Source organism: Salvelinus alpinus, chromosome 2 (genome assembly GCF_045679555.1).
Source record: "Salvelinus alpinus chromosome 2, SLU_Salpinus.1, whole genome shotgun sequence".
Classification (NCBI taxonomy): Eukaryota; Metazoa; Chordata; class Actinopteri; order Salmoniformes; family Salmonidae; genus Salvelinus; species Salvelinus alpinus.
Window position 1 is genome coordinate 71,643,060 of NC_092087.1, and position 21,538 is coordinate 71,664,597.

Below are 21,538 nucleotides of genomic sequence, written 5' to 3' on the forward strand. Positions count from 1 at the left end.
CGTTGAGCCTCTTCAGAGTGCGTAAGAACAGTCTTTGGTTCTGGTATTTCAATGCCTCTTTCTGAACCTGGATATGTACAGTGGGGAGAACAAGTATTTGATACACTGCCGATTTTGAAGGTTTTCCTACTTACAAAGCATGTAGAGGTCTGTAATTTTTATCATAGGTACACTTCAACTCTGAGAGACGGAATCTAAAACAAAAATCCAGAAAATCACATTGTATGATTTTTAAGTAATTAATTTGCATTTTATTGCATGACATAAGTATTTGATACATCAGAAAAGCAGAACTTAATATTTGGTACAGAAACCTTTGTTTGCAATTACAAAGATCATACGTTTCCTGTAGTTATTGACCAGGTTTGCACACACTGCAGCAGGGATTTTGGCCCACTCCTCCATACAGACCTTCTCCAGATCCTTCAGGTTTCGGGGCTGTCGGTGGGCAATACGGACGTTCAGCTCCCTCCAAAGATTTTCTATTGGGTTCAGGTCTGGAGACTGGCTAGGCCACTCCAGGACCTTGAGATGCTTCTTACGGAGCCACTCCTTAGTTGCCCTGGCTGTGTGTTTCGGGTCGTTGTCATGCTGGAAGATCCAGCCACGACCCATCTTCAATGCTCTTACTGAGGGAAGGAGGTTTTTGGCCAAGATCTCGCGATACATGGCCCCATCCATCCTCCCCTCAATACGGTGCAGTCGTCCTGTCCCCTTTGCAGAAAAGCATCCCCAAAGAATTATGTTTCCACCTCCATGCTTCACGGTTGGGAGGGTGTTCTTGGGGTTGTACTCAACCTTCTTCTTCCTCCAAACACGGCGAGTGGAGTTTAGACCAAAAAGCTCTATTTTTGTCTCATCAGACCACATGACCTTCTCCCATTCCTCCTCTGGATCATCCAGATGGTCATTGGCAAACTTCAGACGGGCCTGGACATGCGCTGGCTTGAGCAGGGGGACCTTGCGTGCGCTGCAGGATTTCAATCCATGACAGCGTAGTGTGTTACTAATGGTTTTCTTTGAGACTGTGGTCCCAGCTCTCTTCAGGTCATTGACCAGGTCCTGCCGTGTAGTTCTGGGCTGATCCCTCACCTTCCTTATGATCATTGATGCCCCACGAGGTGAGATCTTGCATGGAGCCCCAGACCGAGGGTGATTGACCGTCATCTTGAACATCTTCCATTTTCTAATAATTGCGCCAACAGTTGTTGCCTTCTCACCAAGCTGCTTGCCTATTGTCCTGTAGCCCATCCCAGCCTTGTGCAGGTCTACAATTTTATCCCTGATGTCCTTACACAGCTCTCTGGTCTTGGCCATTGTGGAGAGATTGGAGTCTGTTTGATTGAGTGTGTGTACAGGTGTCTTTTATACAGGTAACAAGTTCAAACAGGTGCAGTTAATACAGGTAATGAGTGGAGAACAGGAGGGCTTCTAAAAGAAAAACTAACAGGTCTGTGAGAGCCGGAATTCTTACTGGTTGGTAGGTGATCAAATACTTATGTCACGTAATAAAATGCAATTTAATTACTTAAAAATCATACAATGTGATTTTCTGGATTTTTGTTTTAGATTCCGTCTCTCACAGTTGAAGTGTACCTATGATAAAAATTACAGACCTCTACATGCTTTGTAAGTAGGAAAACCTTCAAAATCGGCAGTTTATCAAATACTTGTTCTCCCCACTGTATGTGCTCTACCATATCGTTGCAAAGTGGGACGTCCTACCATGAACCGTATTGCTGCTTGATTGTACATGTATCTGGGAAGACAGAGTCAAATACTTTCCTGACAAGAATAACAGGAACAATATCAAGGTTTGTCACCTTTGGTTTGTTCCTCTCCGTCTCCTTCTGAGCCTGGTCTTGCACAGGCTTTCCACAGTCCTTTGTGGTTGACTCGAAAACATCAGTCTGTGGGAACTGCTTCAAAAAGGCAGCCTGACTGACGTCGAGAGCAAGAAGATTATCAGGTATTGTGTTGCTTGATGTTACAACCTCTTCATCGTCTTCCGCAACAAAGTATTTGGGGTCGATCCAGACTACATCTCTGTTGGAGGAACGAGGCAGAGAAACACGATGGATGTATTCCAACATGATGTGATCATTCAGGTGGAACGTCTTCTGGAACAGTGCCAGTTTCCCGACCCGGGACCCGTAGTGAATGTAGATGGTCTTCCTAAGGTCCTCGGGTAGGGCTACTGCAAAGAGCTTGCTCTCCATAGCCTCTTCGCAGCTCCTAGCTATTGGACACTGTGGGCCGAGGACTTGAAGCGGATAGGTGTCACTGATGCCCTTGTACACCATCAGGATCCCCTCACAGATAGCGCTGGGGATGGTGGAGATGATCACCACCGTGTCCTTCATGGCAACCATTTTTTTAAATTTTGATTGTCGTGCCAAACTGATGTATCATGGCACTCTGCATGCGCAACACTGTCTGCTTCATGTTGCAGAAGGGGGGGGGGCACAGATTTTCATCTACAGAAATACCTGGAATCTTCCTCAAGATGTTAAATGCAACTGAGGCCATTTTAATGACCAGTAAGAGCAGAGCCTGTTGGTCAAGCTGTTTAGTACCGTGTCCGTTCATTGGATGAAGTTTAGATATAAACTTCACTACGAAGTCACTGAATAGTTCTCCACTAATGATAAATCTAGCAGGTAGAGGACAAATGTTCACCATATCCTGACTAATACGTCTCTCCTCTTCGTTGGCAGCATAAATAACAGGCACTGTCTTAGCAATGCATAGACCTACGAGATGAACAATGTACCTTGTCAAGATGTGTGACCCGATTCCCAGTGCTCTCGCCAGCACAGGTTTTGGGCTTAGCACCTGCTCCAGGTTGTTGATGACAGCCTTAGCCACCTCATAAGCGTCAATGCACTGCTGACCGTTAGACAGCTCCTCCTCCTCAGTGACCTCGACCCAGGGAATAGACCACAGAAGAGCTTGGGTGTCGTTGATGATAACAAGTGTCTCCAAATAGACTCCCCCCTGAAAGGCTTGGGGATCTACTTGAAGAAGCACGTGGGTGATGATATGCTTGACGGTGGAACCAAGTACCACAATCTGCTTCAGCATGATCTTGTATGCAGTCTTCATCGCGGTCTCAGTGTCTGTGAGGGCCGTTTGGAGTATGGGACATGTGCTAAGGTCAAGGGCCTCAACCGTCTTCTCCTTCACATAGAATAGAAAGAGAGGCATTGTAATGTCTTTACTACCTATCACGTCTTGTAGTGTATTTCTTATTACATGTACAGGTATAGTACTACACTTAGAAAAAAGGTGCTATCTAGAACCTTAAAGGGTTCTTCTGCTGTTCTCATAGACAACCCGTTGAAGAACCCTTTTTGGTTTCTACAGAGGATTCTATATGGAAACGAAAAAGGTTCTACCTGGAACTACAAAGGGTTCTACCTGTAACCAAAAAGGGTACTCTTATGGGGACAGCCAAAGAACCCTTTTGGATCCCTTTTTTAAGAGTGTAGTATACAACAAAAATGCACAAATAAAGGATCCAGTCTTACCTTGTCTACCTGGCTCTCAAGGACCTTCATGACATAAAATTCTGAGGATGAGAGAGAATAAGGGATCAGGTTTGCAACGAGGACTTCAGCCTTCTTCTCCTGGGCTTCTCCATCTGCCAGCAGGCTGTCCATGACCTCCCTGACCTCTTGTGGAATCTCCACCTGGGTCTGGCTGAGGAACTCCACCAGGAGCATCTCATCTGACCTGATCTCAGGTTGGGCCTGTTTCTCTGGGAGCATATCTGCTGTGTCGCCACTCATCAGAACTGCAGAACCAAGAGGCTCAGGGGAAGAAATCGATGGCTTGGCCTTGTCAGTCAGGATCTGCTGCCCCTCCATGGTTACCTTCAGAAGGAAGAGAGGAAGAAGACATTAGTTCATACTGTTCCTTTGTGAACTAAAGGTGCAATAACAGGTAAATAAACAGTCTATGTGGGTGGTAGCAATGGTATACTACATAGCAATGGTGTACTATAGTTTAGGGAACGGAAAAGTATGAGTATACCTCTCCCTGGAGGCTGGTGACATTGGCTTGGTGTCACGCTCAGCTCTCTATGAACTTCCTGCTCAATCTCATGGAGTCTCTGGCGACCGTTCACCTTCAGCATCTGTACACACAGTAGGAGTTTAATATTAGCAGTGGAATCACACAGGACATTTTATTTTATGGTCATGACAATGTCATTTTGTTCAGGATATCACAGATTTATAATGAATGTGGTCAGCCCAAAATGTATTAAATAGTAAAGGAGAACATCAAAACAGATGCATATACACATGAGAGCTATTGTATAATTAATGGCAAACTTACCTGCTCATCAAGGTAACAATCGACCCAAGAAGACCCTTGGATGGATGTAGTCATCCATATTTGCTCCAAGTTATCCCCAGGAGACCAGTAAGCTAGAAAATATTTATTTACAGAAAACTCAACTAAAAATGTCAAAACTGTGCTAGAACTAAATCCTAAATAAGAGCTAAACAATCAAGCAATGCAACCAACATGAGTGCTGTATTATAGCAGTCTGAATTCAGAATACATGTGTATGAATATAGAAGTATAGAATGCTCAAATATAGAACTTTAGAATCTTTGGCAAACATACAGTGGGCTCCAAAATTACTGGCACCCCTGACTGGCAATGCACAAACAATACTTTAAAAAATATAAACAATATAATTATGGAGATAAACTCAAAATACCAACATGTGAGAAATACTGTACTTTATTTATGTTTCAATGGAACCCACCAAAATCATACAATTATTTAATACAAAATACATTTCACCAAAATCAAGGTTTCATAATTATTGGCACTCCTCATTTAGTACTTAGTGCCACCACCTCTGGCAAGGATAACAGCATGGTCTTTTCCTGTGATGTTTGACAAGGTTAAGGAACACATTTGGAGGGATTTTGGACCATTCCTCTATGCAGATCCTTTCAAGATCCTTCACATTCTTGGGTTTGCGCTTATCAACTGCCCTCTTCAACTCAGCCCACAGGTTATTGATTGGATTGAGGTCGGACGACTGAGATGGCCATGACAGAACATTGATTTTGTTGTCACAGAACCATTTCTGCGTGGATCTTGAGGTATGTTTTGGGTCATTGTCTTGTTGGAAAGTCCACATACGGCCAAGTCCCAGCCTTCTGGCAGAGGCAACCAGATTGTCAGCCAAAATTGCCTGATACTTGGTGGAATTCATTATGTCATCAATCTTAACCAGTGCCCCTGGACCTCTGGAATTAAAACAGCCCCAAAACATCACTGACCCACCACTATATTTAACCGTGAGTATGAGATGCCTCTCCTTGTATGCATCTCTGTTTCGACGCCAAACATGCCAATGCTGTATCTGACCAAAATGTTCAATTTTGGTCTCATCTGACCAGAGCACCTTCTTCCAATCATAATTGAAATGACGTTTGGAAAACTCCAAGCACTTGCATCTGTGTCTTGGGGTCATTATGGGCTTTTTTCTGGCAACCCTTCCAAAGAGCCTGTGGTTGTGGAGGTGGCGTCTGAGTGGTGTCTTTTTAAACCTGGTGACCCCAAGACGCCACCAAGGCCTGCAATTCTTTCACAGTGATTCTTGGGGATTTTGTTGCTTCTCTCACGATCCTCCTCCCTATCCTGGAGGGCAAAATGCATTTGCGTCCCCTACCCGTGAGGCTTTCAACTGTTCCATATCTTTTGAATGTTTAAATAATTGCCTTGACAGTGCTCAGTGGTATATTCAATCGTTTGTGGATCTTCTTGTAGCCATTACCAGATTTATGAAGGTCTATGACCATCTGTCCCTTTTGAACTGCCAGTTCTTTTCTTTTCTTCATGGTGTTGGATGACAAATGGATATTGCATGCGTGTTACCTCATTTTTATACCCTAGTGAAAAAGGAAGTGATGTAATGGCTCAATATAGTTCCTTAACACTTAGATAAACTTAAATAAGTGGAATTTAATTCCTGGTTTAATTTTGGTAGATGTTATTTACAATAATATTTAAGGGTGCCATTAATTGTGAAACGTTGATTTGGAGGACATTGATTTTTAATTAAATCAATAAATTATTTTGGTGGGTTCCATTAAAACATTAATAAAGTACAGTATTTCGAGTTTCTCTCTATAATTATATTGTTTATATTTTTTTAAGTATTGTTTGTGCATTGCCAGTCAGGAGTGCCAGTAATTTTGGAGCCCACTGTATATGTCACCACTAGATGGTTCAAGTGAGCAAAAAATAACCGCGGCAAGGATAAGTATTCTGAAAGAACGGTCTTCATTCTGCCTAGTTGTGCCTAGTTGTCACAGTTGGCTATTTACTCCATTGTTTACAAACAAATCATTTACAATTTAAGTACAGTTCTGAGACCCCATGTTTTTAAAATATAAAAGTATTTTTGTTTAATGAAACACAATAATATATTTTCAATAAATTGTTTTATTTCATAAAATAATGCTTCCGCGCAAATGAATGACAGGTCAATAATTTTATTCTTAACATCATACAAAATGATTTCCAACAACCACACAATACAGTAACATACATTAGTGCTCAATAAAACCTTGAATATGAACAGACATCAGATACAGTTCAAATGTATCACTAGCTGGTAGGGAATTGGTAATAAAACTTGCTGTCTTTATAAATTATATTAGTTTTTATACAATACGTAAAGAACCATAAGGAAAACATTGGCTAGTAGGAACGAGAGCTATGTCAGTGTTCAGTCCTTCCCAATAGTTACTTAGATTTGAAAACATTAGCCGAACATAACACAATGTAAAGCTAACAAGAAGTCATGTTAAATCCTTTAATCAACGAGAACATGTTATGGCCAAAGTCAGTACTAGAACAGTGGCTTGTCTCTGTTATGTTGTTTCACGACTGGGGCCTGCCACTGGGCTCTGTTGAGAAAACAACACCCCCACAAGGCAGTCAGTAGCAGCGCTGGCAGAGGGCTCCTCCGCTCCCAGACACAACAGCCTGTGGTACCCAGCCTGTGGAACCCAGCACAGCACCCTGGAACGAACACACACGGTACTTTTTAATTTGTATTCATTTCACCTTTACTTAACCAGGTAGTCTAGTTGAGAACAAGTTATCATTTACAACTGCGACCTGGCCAAGATAAAGCAAGCAGTGTGACACAAACAACAACACATGGAATAAACAAACATACAGTAGAGAAAGTCTATATACAGTGTGTGCAAATGAGGTAGGATAAGGAGGGTGAGGCAATAAATAGGCCATAGTGGCAAAATTATTACAGTATAGCAAATTAAACACTGGGGTGATAGATGTGCAGAAGATGAGTGTGCAAGTAGCGGTACTGGGGTGCAAAGGAGCAAAATAAATAACAATATGGTGATGAGGTAGTTGGATGGGCTATTTACAGAATGGTTTGCACAGGTGCAGTGATCTATGAGCTGCTCTGACAGCTGGTGCTTAAAGCTAGTGAGGGAGATATGAGTCTCCAGCTTCAGTGATTTTGCAGTTCGTTCCAGTCATTGGCAGCAGAGAACTGGAAGGAAAGGTGGCCAAAGGGGGAATTGGCTTTGGGGGTGACCAGTGAAATATACCTGCTAGAGCGTGTGCTGCGGGTGGGTGCTGCTATGGTGACCAGTGAGCTGAGATAAGGCGGGGCTTTACCTAGCAACGACTTATAAATGACCTGAAGCCAGTGGGTTTGGCGACGAATATGAAGCGAGGGCCAGCCAACGAGAGCATACAGGTCGCAGTGGTGGGTAGTATATGGGGCTTTGGTGACAAAACTGCATGGACGTCAAATTCGCATCACCTGTGCTGTCCATTTGGTCGCCACATGAGGGCGCCAAAGCACTATCCTCTGCATTCAATTTGCTGAGTAGAGTGTTGAAGGCTATTTTGTAAATGACATTGCCGAAGTCAAGGATCGGTAGGATAGTCAGTTTTACTAGGGTATGTTTGGCAGCATGAGTGAGGGATGCTTTGTTGCGAAATAGGAAGCCGATTCTAGATGTAATTTTGGATTGGAGATGCTTAATGTGAGTCTGGAAGGAGAGTTTACAGTCTAACCAGACACCTAGGTATTTGTAGTTGTCCTCATGTTCTAAGTCAGAACCGTCCAGAGTAGTGATGCTGGACGGGTGGGTAGGTGTGGGCAGCGATCGGTTGAAGAGCTGGCATTTAGTTTTGCTTGCATTTAAGAGCAGTTGGAGGCCACGGAAGTAGAGTTGTATGGCATTGAAGCTCGATTGGAGGTTAGTTAACACAGTGTCCAAAGAAGGGCCAGAAGTATACAGAATGGTGTCGTCTGTGTAGAGGTGGATCAGAGAATCACCAGCAGCAAGAGCGACAACATTGATGTATACAGAGAAAAGTTACTCTTAAGTATTCTTTAAACGTCAAAGATGAAAGAGTGTTGCGTAGCGATCTGAATGTGACTTTGTACCATTCGTAGATGTCATCTTTTATGGGTTCAGGCTGCGTTTGGACCCACTGACCGATTGACCACATCTTGACCACATTGCCTATAGCAACCGTCTCCCCTTTACCCTCTCCATCACCCCGCTCAGCAGGCTCCTCAGGGACTTCCTCGTAGCACAGGAAGTAGCTGCTCGAGAAACACACACAGTCACACAGAGGCAGTGAGAGATGCCATCTGATCAACTGTTCTTAGGCCTGAATTCCAAAATGTACATTGTCATCGAACATCTGTTCAAAAGAGTCCCAAAGTTTTCTTGGCACTAATATTACAATGATGGTTAAAGTAAGGCATAACATGCCAGTAAACACTTTCTCTACCGCCCCCCCACTCACTACTCTGTCTCGGTGGCTCGCTCTTTCCCTGCTACTGGCCTGTCCTCCTCTGGATGTCCCTCCTTCTCGCCACCCGTTTCCTCCTGTAGGCTCTCGCTGGGTCTCTCCACATTCCAGCGCATGCGTTTGTACAGGCCAGTGTGGACCCCAGCCAGGTACGGGGCTAGACGACAGTACCTGTATATGGACAGTCCCACACGGTCCATCTGACACTTGCCAATGTAGAAATGGGAGACACTAGAATGGAGAGAGGGAGAATGATAGATACATAAATGGTTGGATGAAGGATTGTGGAATGAATGTCAGACGAATAAGGGTTGACAAGTCCATGCATCTGTCCTCTATATATTTGGGTCATACTCCACAATGTTCCATTTGTGGATCTAAATACAGGTATTCAAGTAGGTGTTGGTACATATCATCGCTGTCAGATGAAAACCTTGCAATTAAAATCGTGTTGAAAGCACTAACTCTCCTCAATGTAATCTGAACGTTTCATGACTCTAGGACCATTTTTTTTTATTCAAAACAGCTTCAGAAATTTCGAAATGTAATGTTTGTTAAAAATAATAATAATATGGGAGTTTTTTCAATTTCTTGAAAAGTGTCTGTTTTGGAGATTCGTTTTTTACCCGACAGCAGCGATATGCGTTTGTATGTGCATCTGTGTGTTTGTGGTGGCTCACAGCCTTCAGATGTTATGTTGTAAGTACCAGAGGAGGCTGGTGGGAGGAGCTATGACGAATGGCTCATTGTAATGGCTGGAATGGTATAAATGAAACGGTATCAAACACATCAAACATATGGAAACCCATGTTTGACTCCATTCCATCTATTACAATGAGCCCATCCTCCAATAGTTCCTCCAACCAGCCTCTTCTGGTAAGTACAGTACCTGGCCGGCTCAGCCTCCTCCAGAGAGAGAAAGTCAAAGGAGGCATATGTCAAGACCAGGTGCTCCAGCCTCGCACACAGCTGCTGGGAGAAGTCTAACAACTGGAGAGATGGACAAACACATAAATACAGACAAATACACACACTACTGCATTGTCGGAACTAGAAGCACAAGCATTTCGCTACACTCGCATTAACATCTGCTAACCATGTGTATGTGACAAATAAAATTTGATTTGATTTGACTTACTCAATACACACCACTCTCAGTCTACAACATCTCTCTTGATCCTTCTCTATTAGTTCTCAAACCTCCCATAAGCCTATATTCTTGTCCAGAGTTGATTCACAGAGACATTTATGTTGGTTTGAAGTGTAGAATACATTTAATATCAATAAAGAGTGCAAAGGGAAGGGATCACTGCCGCTACCTCACTTTCCAACCAAGGTGCATGAATTGAGGATAGAGCAGACACTGTCACTCAATAAAGAGTGACAGTTTTGTCCTACCCAGATTCAGATGAGTAGGGTTGAGTTTCGAGGCTCTTACTCGTGAGCGGATGTACATGGGTAGAGGCGTGCGCTGGGGCAGGGTGCTGCGAGCGGTCGACTCCAGGTAAGTGAAGTAGGGCTGACAGGTCCGCAGGAAAGTAGGCACCACGCGAGCAAAGTGTTCCTTCTGCAGAATGTCATACCTGCAGACAACACACACACGGTTAAGTCACAGGACAGGGCTTCATTATGCATTACTTCAATCATTTGATAAATAATAAACAATAACTTGAAACCCTACTAGATGTAATTGCATAGTTAAGCTGCACTATTCATTGACTCACCTAACCTCTACCTATCAGTATCTTAAACTGCATTAACAACTTTCCTGACTCTAACGTTACCTGTATACAAGGTTTGTATGAAACTCATCCGCCTTATTCAGCAGGTACTGAAATTGCTGTTCAATGGGTCTGAGCTTCTGATCCATCATGTTGATATCCTGGCATGACGACATGGACGTCAAATTCGCATCACCTGTGCTGTCCATTTGGTCGCCACATGAGGGCGCCAAAGCACTATCGTCTACATGCGCCACAGAGTCTGAGAAATTTCGGGCAATTATTTGTTGACTTGAGTTTGATTAGCAGAGTCAAATCAAATTGTATTGGTCACATACACATGATTAGCAGATGTTATTGCGAGTGTAGCACGTTTTTTGTGTACATAATTATTAAGCTACCTATGCATTTTGACAGTAACTCACCTGTGTCTGGTGATGATTCAGGATTATTTTTCGTCTCCCCCTGTTCCATGCTTTCTTTGTAGCCTCAATACAGCTAAAAGGAATTGACATCTTAAACTATAAATGTAATAACATGTATATAAGAAACTATGTCAAGATGTTACTATTCCCTCTGCTAAAATATACTGGAATGCAGCCCTAGGACAAGTGAACTGGAACAAAGTATCGCTGTTGTCTGGCAAATATTGTGTATCTAATAAGGTGAAAGAAGTATCATAGAAATTAATTAATAGAATCTACCATAGAAAGACCATTAATATACACAGACTCAAAATAGTTACTGATAACAAATGTGTATTTTGTGGTTGTGACCCAGAAACTCTTGACCATTTATTTTGGGACTGCTCTTATGTCAGAAGATTTGGGAGTGAATTAGAATATTTTATTTGAAAAGAAACGACAATTAATATTAATTTGAGAGACTCTTATGTTCTTTTTTGATCCAAATGATATGGACCCTGATTTAACTTTCATTCGTTTATTTTTCATGTCAGATTATTTGTCCATAAAATTAAGTGGGCAGAGAACAAACCCCTCTAAACATTGTTTAAGATAGAATTAAAATATTATTTTGAAATTATCAGTAAGTGTAAAAAACAATTAATAATAACCCATGTTCGCTTTCGGTTGAAACCTCGAAATCATTCATCCTTCATTAGCTAGCTAGCTTTAGCTTGTTAGCTAGCTAGCAACTGCAATTTAAGAAACGGTTTTCTTGTGTGTTGTATTAATTGAACACTTCACAAGTTGTTACAACTTTCTGAGGGTACTTAGCCAGTATTTTCACGAGTTGAGGATAGTTAGCTATTAGCTAACTAAGTTACACCTACGCCACTTTCCCCACTCCTCTGAATCGTTGTAGAGCTCATGTGTGGCGCCTTGCACCGTCGGTCCAAGAACTTGACAAGTACGGTTTTCAACCGGTCTCCGTCTCCAACCTCCTCTCTTTCCCTTGGCTTCTACATCTGACGCTCAGCACCGTCTCAACTGAATTTGTCAGTCTGCAGGCTAGCCTAGCGCGATAACTACTACCGTGAACGCGTGAAGCTACCACTAGACAAGAGCGAGCGGAGCCCTCTGCTGGCCGAAACATGCACAAAACCTCTTGACAATTATGTGGGCTTATTTATATACATAATTGGAGATAGACAACAATTCTGCCTATGGAGACTAATAAATAAATTATTGCAAAATTACAAAAATTACCATATATCTTACACCACTGTCATTGTCAAGCCAAATATCATCGTTTGTTTGACAACACTGGTATGAAAAAAATATGCTTTGATTTGTCAATATTAGTATCCATACTAGCTACATGACTAAAGTTATTCAAACTCTATTATACTAATTCTGTTCTAACTATCAAAAGTTCAGAATGTGAGTGTGCGGAGTGCAGACTGATGACAACCGGCTCGACATCGATTGATGGCTCTTTCGGTTCTTGCCACCAGAGGGAAACATTGATATATAAAACCTCAATGAATCAACGTGATTTGGGTTACATTACATTTTAAATTTATTAGAGATTTCGTGTGATCAGAAAATGTATTAATCTCCCGGCGTGGTCACTGTGCGCTGTTGTAGTTGACGTAATAGTGTATGTTGTCATGGCATAATATATAAGCCTATGACGCAGTCCAAAAATTATTAAATTGATTGGCTCAGTTGAGTTGATAGTTTGCATAGGACAGTCATCCTCATGTTCAAAGACATTACTTTGCCTGGACAATACATTCTGTGTAACTGTAAGTATTGTATTTAAAATGTTCAAACATTTTATAAAAAATGTATTTGTTTATTATTTTTCTATCATTGTACAGGTCCAGTCTGAAGGACGTCTTAAAATAAAATGGGTAAAAGTCAGAAACGGTTGAGGAGAGTTCGTCTAAAGGTAAGTCTCATATATGAAGAAAAACATGTTTATCTGTGTGTCTCCGTAATGGGGATTTTGTTGTTGTTGTAGTACAACCATATGCCAGGGTTTTTAACACCTCTCCTAGAGGACCCCCAGACATTCCATTGTATTCCACAGCTAGCACACCTGATTCAACGGGTCAACTAATCAAAATCTTGAATAGGTTTTAATGAGATTTGCTTGTTTAGGGCTACAACAAATTTGTGAAACGTCTGGGGTTCCCCAATGAGAGGGTTGAAAAACACTGGCCTATGCAAAAACAGACTGATATGCTTTATGGTTGGAATGGAGGACTCAACATGGAGGTCTCAAGTGTAATTTAGTTCATTTTGTACCTATGCCCCAGGCTGGGACCCTCCAAGCTAGTGTTGGAGAACCGGTGCCCCAGACAGACGACCATGATGGACCAAGGCTGCTAGCACTGGTGGACTGCACCAAGAAGAGCCCCCTAAAGGTTAGAAATTGCTTTGAGTTTTGTTGCAAAACATTTTGAACAGTTCAGAGTGAAATACGTATCTATTCAATTGGAAAACGTTCAAAATGTTTTGCAATGTTAGGCATGCTGAATACACTCCAGGCAAACCTCTCAGAGCGGACTGGTTGACTCTAAGCAACACCCACTTCAATTGTTTGATTTTTATTTAAATTTTTATTATTTACCCCTTTTTTCCCCCAATTTTGAGGTATCCAATTGGTAGTTAGTCTTGTCTCATCCCTGTAACTCCCATACGGACTCAGAGAGGCGAAGGTCAAGATCCGTGCGTCCTCCGAAACACAACCCAACCAAGCCGCACTGCTTCTTGACACAATGCCCACTTAACCTGGAAGCCAGCCGCACCAATGTATCGGAGGAAACACCGTACACCTGGCTTCCGTGTCAGCGTGTACTGCTCCCGACGTGGGACAAGTTCATCCCTGGCGGCCAAACCCTCCCCTAACCCGGACGACGCTGGGCCAATTGTGCTCCGCCCCATGGGTCTCCCGGTCGCAGCCGGCTGCGACAGAGCCTGGACTCAAACCCAGAATCTCTAGTGGCACAGCTAGGACTGCGATGCAGTGCCTTAGACCACTGTGCCACTTGGGAGGCCACATCCACTCAGAAATTCTTTGCCTTAATTGGACATCTATTTTGATTGGTTTGTTGGTCAAGTGGATAATGCTGTCATTCATATGCTAATGATGTATAGGGCTAAGACACACTTGTCCATTTTTGGTCACTGAATGTTGCTCAACATTCCGTCTTGCTGAACGCGCCCCTGGTTGTATAAGGACGCTTTGTTTTGAAATATGTCATGTTCTGAACCAGAAATTTGTTTAAAACGAGATAATGATGTGTGGGTCACTTACTAGTTAGAACCAATAGCATTGGAATTCTAATTCTAATTCTGATTCTAATTCTAAGGTCACTTAGTACCACCATGCCTATGGTGAAATAGGTGGTTTCTATGGTGATATGATTTTGCTGCTGTTGATGTTTCTCTCAGAACTTTGTGCCGAAGCCCCCACAAGGCCCCAGGCTGAGCCATCAGGCCAAGATGGCCAAGGCCGAAAAGAACGCCAGAGAGGCCATTGAGCTCAGAAAGGCTTGGGAGGCCAATGCAGAGGGGAAAAAAACAAGCCGCCAAGTCATTGGTGGGTTGGCGCTGCCTCCACCTCTTCTATCTCCGAGAACCAGTTACAGTGAGTATTGATCACCACTTCCAAAATACCTGGATTTATTGATATAATTATAAAAGGACATACAATATGGTGGAAGGATCAACTAATGACTTGACTCTCCTCTTTCTGTAGGTGTCCTGCCAGCTATCAAGAAGGGCACTAAAGTGACGAAGGTGGAGACAACAGGTGGGTTTTGGTGACACAATGGTTATTCAATAGAATCGTTGCCTTGGTTACTAGCTTGTTTGGTGGTAATTCTGATTGTCTTCTGTTTCAGAGCCACCAGGCCCCCTGACACCTGAGGATGGGGTGAGAATGAACTCCTCTCCATCTGTTGATGACCCCCTGACCCCAGAAACCCCAGAGAGTGATGTCACCTCCGATGCCACTTCTCTGGCGGACCCACCCTGTGAGATGACACCTGAGAATGTAGAGGAGGCGTTCTCTCTGGAGGACTTCCTGAAGTCTCACCCGTGAGTCCTGCTCTGAACCATGTTATGTGCAGTAGAAAAAGTATAATCTAGGAGCCAGTCTAATCACCAAGGATTCTTGTTGTTTGTTTTCCAGTCAGAGAAAGCTCATCAGGAAGTTCCTCAAACAAAAGGTAAGTCCCCCATTTATACTTCTTAACCGACTCTAATCATGCCAACAACAACAAAAAACGTGTACCTTAAAAACTAAAAGGAAATTCTGTCACTTAAAGTTGTTGTTTTCCGTATTTCTTTCTAAGAATGTGACCATAAAGGACCTGGAGGACATGTCCTATGTGGCCCTCCTGCCAGCGATAGCTCTACTCAGGATCTCCAGCCCAGAGTCCTCCCACTCCTCCTACCGGGGGTCAGGGGTGCTGAAGATCGTCTCGGAGACGTTCCACCGGCGGAGCTCTGAGCCGAAGGGGAGGCTCTGGGGCGGGCAGCCCCCCACGCTCAATTCTGAGACAGACAAGGAGCTTCAGGGTATAGCAGACATGGCTGTGAGTAACATCCTGAGGAATGCCCAGGGGGACTTCTTCACCTCTGGTGTGAATGACCTGGAGACGATCAATCCACGCATCGCTCTAACCAAAGAGAGCCTCTCCAGCATCTTCTCAGAGCTTTTCAGGGATGCCTGTGAGAGTGCCCAGGAGGCTGCCAGACGGATCCACTACATGAGGTCTGGAAGAGGCAACAACAGCCGGAATGGGAGTTGGCCTGGGTCACAGGGATCGAGCAGATCCAACATGCCAGAGTTGGCGTTAAACCTCTGTCAGCTGGCAGAGTGTGTGGATTCTCAGCCACTATCTCTGGAACATCCAAGTGTGTCCTGCTCCAACAGAAGTGGCCTGCACCCCCTTCCAGAGCAGGGCTGGATGGAGGAGCATATTGGCTCAGCCCCAGGTCAGTTGTCCACCATTGAGGCAGACATGGGCGAGTTAGAAAACTTCACCAGACCTCTGCCACTGGAAAATGGAGACGACAGCTCATCCTACAGGTTGTCAGGGTCATCCACTACCTCATATCCAACCACCTGCCTGTCTTCTCCAGATGTGACCTCAGAGGGAAGGGCCCACTACACCATTATGGCCCTGGAAACCCTCCAGGAAGGGGAGAACAACAGCTGGAATCGCTCTGGGTCATCACAGAGATCAAGACGGTTCAACCTCTGTCATCAGGCAGAGGAGATGGAGAGGGTTTATCTCCAGAGAGGCACACTCCACTCCAGCGTCAGTGTGGGAGAACTGGGGTCAGAGAGGAGGGCCAAGGGAAGGGATGTCTATAAAGCCCTCAGCGAGGGGTCCCTCCCTGTCTTTGCCCTGCTCGGGGAGAGGCCAGGGGAGATTTGGCCGACCAGCACTTGGGACATGGAGCAGAACCAGCCTCCCAGCACTCCCACATCCAGCAATGAGGATTTGTGGGACAGCGACTCCACCTGGTCTCATGGGGTTGGGGAGGAGGAGGGGGCAGAGCCTCGTGTGAGGTTGGCAGCTATGTCGGAGGGGGGCAGCTACCTCATCCTGACCCCGCAGGCCTCCACCTCACTCTCCAATCAAGACAAGAGGGCACTAGGTTAGTTATGATGTAGTCTTGTCTCCTTTTACCCCATTGTTATTATTGTTATTGCCATTTACACTGTGACCAAGATGTTTTGGGGTGAGGGCGTTGTCGATGAGGGGAGGAAGTATTTTTCTCCGTTCATACAGGAGTAATAAAGGCCTAGTTCACTAATTTAGTGAGAAAAATAATAATCATATATAAATATAGAGTACTAGTCAAAAGTTTGGACACACCTACTAATTCCAGGGTTTTTCTATGTTTTTACTATTTTCTACATTGTAGAATAATAGTGAAGACATCAAAATTATGAAATATGGAGTCGTAGTAACCCAAAAAAGCGTTAAACAAATCCAAATATATTTTATATTTGAGATTCTTCAAAGTAACTGTCACGATCATCCTGATGAGAAAGAGTGGACCAAGGCGCAGCGTGTGAAAAATACATCTCTTTTATTTGAGACGAGTGAAACACGAAACGAACACTTATAACAAAACGAAACAAAACAACCGTGAAGCTACAAACGTAAGTGCAATACAACAGCTACAAACGTTCTACATAGACAATTACCCACAAAACCCCAATGCCTATGACTGCCTTAAATATGGCTCTCAATCAGAGACAATGAACCACAGCTGCCTCTAATTGAGACCCAATCTAGGCAGCCATAGACATACAAACACCTAGACAAGAAGGTCCTATTTGACCAAGAAGGAGAGTGATGGAGCACAGCATCAGATGACCTGGCCTCCACAATCACCCGACCTCAACCCAATTGAGATGGTTTGGGATGAGTTGGACAGCAGAGTGAAGGAAAAGCAACCAACAAGTGCTCAGCATATGTGGGAACTCCTTCAAGACTGTTGTAAAAGCATTCCAGGTGACTGCCTCATGAAGCTGGTTGAGAGAATGCCAAGAGTGTGCAAAGCTGTCATCAAGGCAAAGGGTGGCTACTTTGAACAATCTAAAATATAAAACATATTTTGATTTGTTTAACACTTTTTAGGTTACTGTATGATTCAATATGTGTTATTTCATAGTTTTGATGTCTTCACTATTATTCTACAATGTAGAAAAGAAAAACCCTTGAATGAGTAGGTGTGTCCAAACTTTTGACTGGTACTGTATATATATATATATTCATTTATCGGGGGTGCAGCACCCTCAACACCCCTACTTCCTGCAGCTATGACTGGGCTGTTATTCCGTCTCCTTTTTTCTCTTCTCTCTCCTGTTTTTTCTACTTTTCTGTAAAGTGTTTTGTGACATGTTGTGTGTGTGAAGCAACACTTTAAATAAATTTTGATTTGACTAGAGGCCATCTGCCAGGTCCTGACTGCCTGGATGGAACAGATGCTGAACAGGACCTGCAACGACGATTACAGGGCCAGTGTCATCATCCAGAAAGGTCCATTTATAACCTGTTTACCATTATGACCAGTATTAACCCTGTAATAACCATATAATAACTTGTGTATTAACCAGTGTATTACCATTATAGTAAATGTACTAGATACCGCATAGTGCTATACATGGATGTGGCTGTGGCTTTGAACCAGTTCAAAATTTGAGTGTGTTTTATTAGGATTGGATTCTGGTGCCAGGGACAGTTTCCCTGACACTCCGTGTCCTTCTTCATCAGAGGAAGAAGATGAGGTGGTCGCGAGTGTCATGACTGTCTTACACTCGGAGCCCTCCACCTCAACCAAGGCAGCATGGGCAGCTTCTGCACAGACCTTGGAAGTAGAGGTTGAGGGAGCTGATATCTCTGAGGTGAGTATCGGCTCCCTGACCCCCACTGAGGCCAGGCAGGACCTCCTGGAGAAGATTCCCTCTCTCATGCCGGGTGAGATCCTCATCGAAGAGGACATCCCCCTTCTCAGCACTCCCAGGGACACCGTTATGAGCCCCCAGACCCTGAAGCTCATCCTCCAGGGCATCATGCGCCGACTGGAGGCCTCAGAGTCCCCCCAGGCCAGGAGGGCCAATGACCCCTTCAGGCTGATGAAGAATCTCTTTTTGGAGGTCCAGCATGCCCTTAAGTATGCTGACATCTCTGTCCTCTTCAGCCTGGAGGAGAGCATTCAATTCAGGGGGGAAGATGCAATGAAGGCCATCGTGAAGGCTGCGGCTAAAAGGTTGTCCCTGCGCTCGGACTCCAACCGGGCTCAACTGCGCGCCGTACGCTATGGTGGCGAGGGAGCCATCTATTGCATGGCAGACACCATCGCGATTGTCATAGAGGACCACGCCCAGGACTGGAGTTCTGATGGCCATTTTGGAGCGAGTAGGAGTCGTGGTAGTGGGAGGTCACGCTCCTCCTCAAGCTCCTCAAAGAGTGACATCACCCTCACAGAGGAACTCTTGGCCCAGGGGGAAAGCCTGGAAGAGGACCAAGAGGATGTGGCTGCGATCGACGACAACAAGAAATGTGACTCTGCTAGCTTGGAGAAGGCCAGCAGCAGCTCTCTCTCCACAGACCTTGTGGACAGCACCCCCACACAGGTAAGCAGACTACCATTAACCAGTAGGTTGTTAAGTTATTGGGGCTTTTTGATTGTGAGGCACCAACTCATATCTGTTTCTCTCTCTACTAAGAAGACAGGGAAGGACGAGGCAGTGAAGGAAGGAGTGAGGAAGTCAGGAGAGGGGAAGCATGGTTGCAAGAAGACCCTGAAGAAGAACAAGGTGGCTCCCCTTGGCACTGATGGTAAGTCCTCCTTTCTGTTAGTCCACATGTCTATATGTCTTCAACAAAATTATATTATTTCACCACATTGTAATGTTAGGGGAAGAGACTATGATGAAGTTATCAGGGTCTTATTCATTAAACGGCAGTAACAGGGAGGAACTTCCATGAACTAAAAAAAATGTGTTTTTGTTTTCCGTTGCCAAAGTTTATTTTAAAGTAAATCAAACCAAATCAAATTTTATTTGTCACATACACATGGTTAGCAGATGTTAATGCGAGTGTAGCGAAATGCTTGAGCTTCTAGTTCCGACCATGCAGTAATATCTAACAAGTAATCTAACAATTGATGTCATCCCCTGTTCTCTGTCACCTGTTCAGATACCGTGGCTGATGAGCCGGAAAAAAATCAGTCTTTCCTCCTGCGGATTACAGCTGCCCTGGCAAAATTATTTTGCATCCCTTGCAAAAAGAGAAGCGGTAAAAAGTTCAAGCCATGAATATTCCCCCAATAACCCGGCCCGGACCTATTTAATTAAATAAACATGTACTTGCATCTATTTTGAACCTCTTTTTTAGTTTTTAATAGGCCTACTGTAGACTCCAAATTCTTAAATGCAAATTGATGTGTGTACTGCATCAATATTACGAGTTCACTGTGCCAGTCATTATGAGTTCACTGCGAGTCATTATGAGTTCACTGTGCGAGTCATTGTAGTCAATCTAGACTTTAACACTCTTAACTGTATTGGCATTGACACAATAAGAGTTACATTTGAGTATTTTCTAATTTGGTCTTTCTGAGGGAATACATCTGCAATATACTGCCAATAATGTTAATCGAAAATGAAAAATACTTCTGGATATTTACAAAGTAGAATAGATCATGTTCTTGCCTTTGACAGTTTAGATCATTCAAATGTAATAACTTCAGGGTTGTGGAGTTCACAGTCTTTTATGACGGCTACCAAAGTCCATCCTGCTTCCACCACTCGCTTGCACTAGTCCAATATTTTAACCTCTCCCTACCGGAACCTAATTGAGTAGCTGGCCCGGCGCTCATGAGAGATTTTGTTCTGGGTTGCAGAGATTATGGAGGTAAAAACAAGGTTTATGGCTGCATTTACACAGGCAGTCCAATTCTGATCTTTTCCACTAATTGGTATTTTGAGCAATCAGATCAGCTCTTTTGCCAAGAATTGGGCAAAAGATCAGAATTGGACTGCCTGTGCAAACACAGCCTAAGACGGTCAAAGGCAAGAATATGATCTATACTACTTTCTACATGTCCAGAAGTATTTTTCATTTTAGATTAACATTATTAGCAGTATATTGCAGATGTATTCCCCATAATATACTCCAGCAAGCAATAGCCTGGAAACTGACCAAGGTAAAATAAAATAAACACCTGCCCACAAGGAAATAGGATGAAAGACTTGATGATGTGTATGTAGGCTATGTTTATTTAGCCTGCTCATTACCGCTATCAGATGTAAGCAGGCTGTTTCTGGTGTGCATTTTCATAGCCTTTGTGTGATGTTTTTCACCTATCATCACCTATGACCAGGTGCTCCTTTGCTCTTCCGTCTCAGTCTCCCTCTGGCAGTATCAAATTCTATGGTAAGCAAATCTCCCATTTGCATGCCCTGCGATTTTTAAAAAGTTTTATTCAGCTATAGTTTGAGTTTCTGCTTATGTAGGGATAAGGAGGTCAATAGGGAAAGGGGATAACTTGTCAGTTGCACAGCTGAATGCATTCAACCGAAATGTGTCTTCTGCATTTAACCCAACCCCTCTGAAGCAGTTGTTGTTGGGGGTTAAATGCCTTGCTCAAGGGCAGAACGGCATATTTTCCCACCTTGCCGGCTTTGGAAGTCGAACCAGCAACCTTTCAGTTACTGGCCCAACACTCTTAACCGCTAGGCTACCTGCTGCCCAATAGAGTGCATCTCTCTCTCTCTCTCTCTCTCTCTCTCTCTCTCTCTCTCTCTCTCTCTCTCTCTCTCTCTCTCTCTCTCTTTCTCTCTCTCTCTCTCTCTCTCTCTCTCTCTCTCTCTCTCTCTCTCTCTCTCTCTCTCTCTCTCTCTCTCTCTCTCTCTCTCTCTCTCTCTCACTTCTTCTGCACAACACTCGTCTTTGGTATTATTGTTATGTATTGACCTAATGGCTTGTTGGTGCCCCATTATGGCATTTGCTTAATGTAGGCTAGTATATA

General features: G+C 43.7%; 2 protein-coding genes across 3 annotated transcripts; one reads left to right on the forward strand and one right to left on the reverse strand.

Moving 5' to 3' along the window:
• Positions 1-6,508: 6,508 nt before the first annotated feature.
• On the reverse strand, positions 6,509-12,129 carry LOC139567655 (UPF0575 protein C19orf67 homolog). 2 transcript variants are annotated; one of them, XM_071389048.1, is made up of 8 exons: positions 11,857-12,129; positions 10,988-11,060; positions 10,626-10,824; positions 10,280-10,424; positions 9,731-9,831; positions 8,836-9,072; positions 8,468-8,629; positions 6,509-7,056 (listed from the first exon to the last, which is right to left on the reverse strand). In XM_071389048.1, exons 2-8 carry the CDS (start codon positions 11,034-11,036, stop codon positions 6,906-6,908), a joined length of 1,044 nt encoding a protein of 347 aa, XP_071245149.1. In that variant the 5' UTR covers positions 11,037-11,060; positions 11,857-12,129; the 3' UTR covers positions 6,509-6,905. The 2 variants fall into 2 exon arrangements, with proteins under 2 accessions (XP_071245149.1, XP_071245150.1); XM_071389049.1 differs by having other exon boundaries at positions 10,626-10,806; positions 11,857-12,127.
• A 975-nt stretch (positions 12,130-13,104) lies between these two features.
• Positions 13,105-19,823, forward strand: LOC139541273 (uncharacterized). The gene is made up of 9 exons (XM_071345739.1): positions 13,105-13,398; positions 14,429-14,624; positions 14,736-14,789; positions 14,881-15,076; positions 15,171-15,207; positions 15,334-16,648; positions 18,220-19,139; positions 19,236-19,344; positions 19,705-19,823. The coding sequence occupies exons 1-9, from the start codon at positions 13,282-13,284 to the stop codon at positions 19,821-19,823; spliced, it is 3,063 nt and encodes a 1,020-aa protein (XP_071201840.1). The 5' UTR covers positions 13,105-13,281.
• The last annotated feature ends 1,715 nt before the right edge of the window (positions 19,824-21,538 follow it).